Below are 5577 nucleotides of genomic sequence, written 5' to 3'. Positions count from 1 at the left end.
ATTTTGGGGACGGGGCTCCTTTGGCGCCTCTGGGCTGCTAGGATTCCTTTTCCCTTGGATTCCTTTGCTCCTGGGGATATAAGGACCTTGGAAGGAGGTGATCCAGGCTCCTGCCTGGCCTGGATCCTCAGCACTGACTTCGTTTGGCTCCTTTCAAATCCCACCTCGGAGCAGTGGAATCTTCTGTGCGTGGAGGGAGCTCCTTGGGGACCCAGCCCCTCCCAACCTCCCCCTTCCCGCAGTAGGGACGCTGATCCCTGGGTTTTGGGGTGTTCCGAGGAGCCCGCTGGGATCCCGCCGTTCCCGGGATGCTCAGGGCCGCTCTGTGCTCCCAGGTTTTGTGGGGAATGCCTGCAGCCCTGCCTGCAGGTGCCCTCCCCGCTGTGCCCGCTCTGCCGCGTGCCCTTCGACCCCAAAAAGGTGGAGAAGGCTTCCAGCGTGGAGAAACAGCTCTCGTCCTACAAGGCTCCCTGCAGGGGCTGCAGCAAGAAGGTAAAGCTGCCTGTCCTCTCTGTCCCCATCCTCCCCTGGAATGTGTCCGGAGAGGGAGGGGTCTGGGGGGGCTCAGCCTGGAGCAAAGGAGGCTCAGGGGGGACCTTGTGGCTCTGCACAAGTCCCTGACAGGAGGGGGCAGCCGGGGGGGTCGGGCTCTGCTCCCAGGGAACAGGGACAGAACCCCTGGGGATCCCTGCAGCCCCAAATCTCTGTCCTGCAAGGAAGGACGGGCGGGTGCAGCGTTGCCACTGCTCTGTGTCATCCCACGTGGACCAGGGGTCACTCCCACCTCAGCTGAGCAAAGCCAGGGCAGGAGCTTTGTCCTGGCTCCTGACAGGTGTTCCTGCACCTCCAGGAATGTTCCTTGTCCTCCTTCTCCAGGTGACCCTGGCCAAAATGCGCTCTCACGTCTCGTCCTGCGCCAAGGTGCAGGAGCAGATGGCCAACTGCCCCAAGTTTGTTCCAGTTGTCCCCACATCCCAGCCTATTCCCAGGTATTCCTGTGCCTCGGGTGGGGAAACGTGTCCCTCCTTGCATGCCCTAAAATCCAGGCCTGTGTTGTGCCTTTCCCTGGGAGGAAGATCAGCACCTTTTCCCTCGTGGCACGGCTGCTCTGGGTTTCGGAGCGTGGGGTTGGGATGAAGGATCCACCAAAGCAGGGAATTGGGGTGGGAAGGGGCTGGGCTGGCTTCTGCTGGCACAGAACTGCTGGGTTCGTGTGGAAGGAGTCAATCCAGCCCCTTCCCTGGGGGTCTGAGCTCATCCTTGCTCTCTGCAGCAACATTCCCAACCGCTCCACGTTCGTGTGTCCGTACTGCGGGGCCCGGAACCTGGACCAGCAGGAGCTGGTGAAGCACTGCATGGAAAACCACCGGAATGACCCCAACAAAGTGGTGAGTGAGCCATGCTGGGATGGCTGGGACAGCTCTGGCAATCCAAACACAGCCCAGCTGCTGCAGCATCCCAGGCCACAGCACGGATGTGTGTGGGAGCACAGCTGCATTTCAGCTGGTTTAAATCCCTCTGGGAGCTGGGGATCTGTCTCTGCTTTGGTAGAGGCTCCCTGGAATGAGCTGCCTCCATCCCCCTGTTCCTTCAAACTGGGTGGTGCTGGATTTCCTCTCCCTGTTCGCTCTGGGTTGACCAAGGTGGGGAATTTGGGATCTTCAGCACAGGAAGGACATGGAGCTGTTGGAGCGACTCCAGAGGAGATCACCAAGTTGATCAGAGGGATGGAGCAGCTCTGCCATGAGGAAAGGCTGAGAGAATTGGGATTGTTCAGCCTGGAAAAGAGAAGCTTCAGGGACACCTAATTGTGGCCTTCCAGGACCTTCAGGAAAGGTGGAGAGAGGCTATTGACAAGGGCCTGGAGTGATGGGACAAGGGGAATGGATTCAAACTGCCAGAGAGTTGGTTTGGGTTGGATATTGAGGAGGAATCCTTCCCTGGGAGGGTGGGCAGGCCCTGGCACAGGGTGCCCAGAGCAGCTGTGGCTGCCCCTGGATCCCTGGCAGTGTCCAAGGCCAGGCTGGACATTGGGGCTTGGAGCCTGTCAGGGGGGACACCACTCACCTGTCTGGGAGGTCCCTGTGCAGGTGCCACCATTCCGTGTCCCTGTCCCCGCAGGTGTGCCCGGTGTGCTCGGCCATGCCCTGGGGCGATCCCAGCTACAAGAGTGCCAACTTCCTGCAGCACCTGCTCCACAGGCACAAGTTCTCCTACGACACCTTCGTGGTGAGTGTGACCCTCAGCCAAAAAAGGGGAACCCCTCTCCGTGTGTCCTTTGCCAGGAGGTGAAACCAGCCCTTCCCTTCCCGTGCTGGGGTCAGCCCATCCCGCTGGGATAGGGACACGGGAATCAGGTGGCACACGTGTCCCACCCCACGTGTCCTCACGCACCAGGAGGAGAGGGAATTGTTCCTGCACTCCACAAAATGGGTTGTTCCACTAAACTCTTCCCCTGAGAAATTCTAACACAAAACCCCTTTTCTTGGAGGTTTTGGGAGTAGGGGAGTGACCAGCCCATCCCCGGTGTTGGGGGAGGGGGGGGGTCTGGTTGCTGCACGTGGGGGGTCCCTGACCCCTCTTGTGTGGGGAGCAGCTGTGATGGCTCAGCCTTGGCCTCAGGGAATGCTTTCATTGGATAGATGTCAGGGAAAAGAACCTGCAGCCATTAACAGAGGAACATCCCAACTTCAGGACTTGTGGTGTTGGATAAACCCGACCTGGAACTCTGGAAAAACCCCTGGCCTTGCTAGAAAGCTTCACCCTTTGGCCTCAGCTTGTGTGGGCCTGTTCCATCCCTCCTGCCAGGTGTGAGATTCCAGACAGGAGAGGGATGTGGGCACAAAGGACACCCCAAAGAGCACGGGTGGCATTCATGGGATGTGAGTGCCAGAGGAATGGAGGCTCCGTGGCACAACCGGGAGCGGGCAGGGCTCCATGGGGACAGCATGCCCTGGCTGTGCCAGCTCTCCTGAGCTCTCCTGCTTGATTTTCAGGATTACAACATCGATGAGGAGGCAGCGTTGCAGGCGGCCCTGGCTCTGTCCCTCTCTGAGAACTGAGGCTGATCCCTGTCCCTGCCCCGGCTCCTTTTGCACACTCCGGGACCCACGGAGCCCTCTGGAGCCCCGCTGCTGCCTCTGTTCCTGCTGCTCTCCGGGCAAATCCCACCTTGTTTAAGAAGGTGGAGCCTCTTCAGTGTCACAGTGAGTGAGCAGAGACCTCTGGAGAGAGGAGCTGGCACCGCAGGGCTGGGATCAGTCCTTGGATGGGCATTTCATATCCGTGTTGGGAGCACATCCCTGTGTCCGGATCTATTTATGATTAGATGCTTCTTGGCACACTCGTCCCTGCTCTCTGTTGCAACAGAATAGGTACCTGAAACTGATAGAGTGGATGCAAAACACCCTAATTTGGGATTGGAATCAGCCATATCCTTTTAAAAAGGAGGAAGGCAGCACGGAGCATCTTTTTTTAAGCTCTCCAAGGATTTTTCTAGAGATGTCAGGCTGTCCTGACTGCCGTGCTGGAGGCTGGAGCTGCCTCCTTCACCTGAATCCCGGGATGAGACTGAACAGTGGTTCAGAGGAGCCCTCGAGGATGGCATCCAGCATCCAGGGAAACCTTCCCCTTCCTCGTTTTGTACCGGCTCTTGGGATACCAAATGCTCGCGTTTTTCTACACGAAGCGGCGCGAAGCCTTTTCCACGTTTTCTAGAGCGGGATCGGAAGCCGTTCCTCTTCACACTGCAATATCCGGCGCCCGGGACAAGAGTATTTTTATGGAACATTACTAAGAAAGTTTATTTTTTACACAGATAACCCAAGCAAATGAACACGTGGATTGGGAATGGGGTGGGAAGCAGGAGCTGGATCCCGGAGCGGCGGGTTGGACTCTGAGGTGGGGGGAAGTGCAGGGATCATTCTGGGCCATTCCTGGGTATTTCTGGGCCATTCCTGGATGTTTCTGGGCCACTCCCGGATGTTTCTGGGCCTTTCCCTTTCCTCACCAGAATTCCTCTGCCTGTGAGGGAGCAGGCAGGGTCCTTGTGCCACGCTGGCACTCGGCACAGAGCAGCTGGATTGGATCCAGGTGCTGGTTGCCCATGGAATGTCTGTCCATGCAGGATCCCAGCCCCATCACCGAGCTGCTTATCCCCCCAGAAATAAGGGATTGCATCCCCCTTTTCTAATCTCTCTCTGGGAGTAGGGCACTGTTGATCCAAGGTGCTCCACAGCATCTTGGTGACCTGTCTGCCCCCCTGTCCCCTTCCTCTCAGCTCTGCCTGCTGCTGCTGGTGGAGTTGGCTCTGGAGGACTGGGAGAGGGTGGCAGGGAGATGCCACCAGCTGTGGGATGAGCCCAGGGCTCCCAGTGGTGGAGCTGAGGGAGGGGGTGATTCCTGAGACCCACCGTGCTGCAGGGAAAAGGGGCGGGAGAGGCCCGCCTGTGCGTCTCCCTGCTCGGGGAATTCCCGAGGTTTATCCAAAATTTGGCTCCTGCTCTGCTCTAGCAATACTGGCTTGGTTTTTATTTTGATTTTCATGACGATTTTGGGATCTGCAGCCCCATGAGGAGCGTGCAGGGAACCCTCTGCTCTCTCCTGGCACGGCAGGGAAAGGGCTGGAGCTGTCCTGCTCCCCTTTCTGGAGCCAGGCTAGCGAGGAGGGATGGGATCTTCTCTTACCTGCCCGGCATTGCTGGCACCTGGAGGATGTTCCTGGTGGGATGGAGAACACTGGCATCTTCCAGGAGGGACCCGGGGGCTTTCCCTGTCCTGTGCTCAGCAGGGACCCTCAGCTCCTGGAGCAACCTCCCTGCTTTTGGGCCAGCACTGTTAACCTCGGCCTCCTTCCCTCTTTCCTCCTTTTCCTTATCCTTTCTGCCCCACAGAACCAGAGCAGGGGCAGCAAGAGCTGCTTTTGTAAAGCACTTTAAGGCCCCGGGTGTGAGGGGCCACGCCAGGCCGTGCCAGGGATCCCTGTGTGCCGTGGATCCACGGATCCTGCTGTGCCAGGGATCCCGCCGGCCGTGCCCGCCAGTGTGTCACCCACCACTTTTTTTGCATAATTAGAACTTTTAACGAGCTGTCCTGTTTTTTGAAGAATTAACTCGATGACGTATTTGTAGCAAACCATTTTTCTCAATAAAGGCAGTTTCATCCACGCCTGGCCTCCCCAGGGGGAAGCGCTGAAGGGATGCACTCTGAAGGCTTCGGGAGCACTCCGGGAGTACTGGGGATGTTTGGAGCGCTGGACTGTGAAGGTTTTGGGGAGTTCGGGAGCACTGGAGGTGTGCTGGGGACACTGGGGCGGTACTGGGATAACTGGGAAAGGTGATGCACTGGGGGGACTGGGGACACCGAGGGCACTGGGTAGCACCGGGGCAGTGGGGTGCTGGAGGCAGAGCGGTGTGGAGAGCACCGGGAGCGGTACCGGGACGGTACCGGGGGCAGAACCGGGAGCGGTAGGGGGGCAGCACCGGCAGCATCTGCGCATGCGCACTTCCTGCCCCATTCAAAAATGGCGCCCCGCAGGCCCAGCCCAGCGCGCTCAGGGGGCGGGGCCGCCCGTGGTCC

At 58.8% G+C, this 5577-nt stretch overlaps 1 protein-coding gene across 1 annotated transcript; it reads left to right on the top strand.

The window, feature by feature from the left end:
- The first annotated feature begins 6 nt into the window (after positions 1–6).
- On the top strand, positions 7–5165 carry RNF166 (ring finger protein 166). Its single transcript, XM_017741390.1, has 5 exons — positions 7–492; positions 877–989; positions 1274–1388; positions 2122–2229; positions 2997–5165. Exons 2-5 carry the CDS (start codon positions 892–894, stop codon positions 3060–3062), a joined length of 387 nt encoding a protein of 128 aa, XP_017596879.1. The 5' UTR covers positions 7–492; positions 877–891; the 3' UTR covers positions 3063–5165.
- Positions 5166–5577: the final 412 nt, after the last annotated feature.

This window comes from Corvus brachyrhynchos, unplaced genomic scaffold (assembly GCF_000691975.1).
Source record: "Corvus brachyrhynchos isolate BGI_N302 unplaced genomic scaffold, ASM69197v1 scaffold365, whole genome shotgun sequence".
NCBI classification, from domain to species: domain Eukaryota; kingdom Metazoa; phylum Chordata; class Aves; order Passeriformes; family Corvidae; genus Corvus; species Corvus brachyrhynchos.
This window is presented reverse-complemented; position numbering and strand designations above follow the sequence as displayed.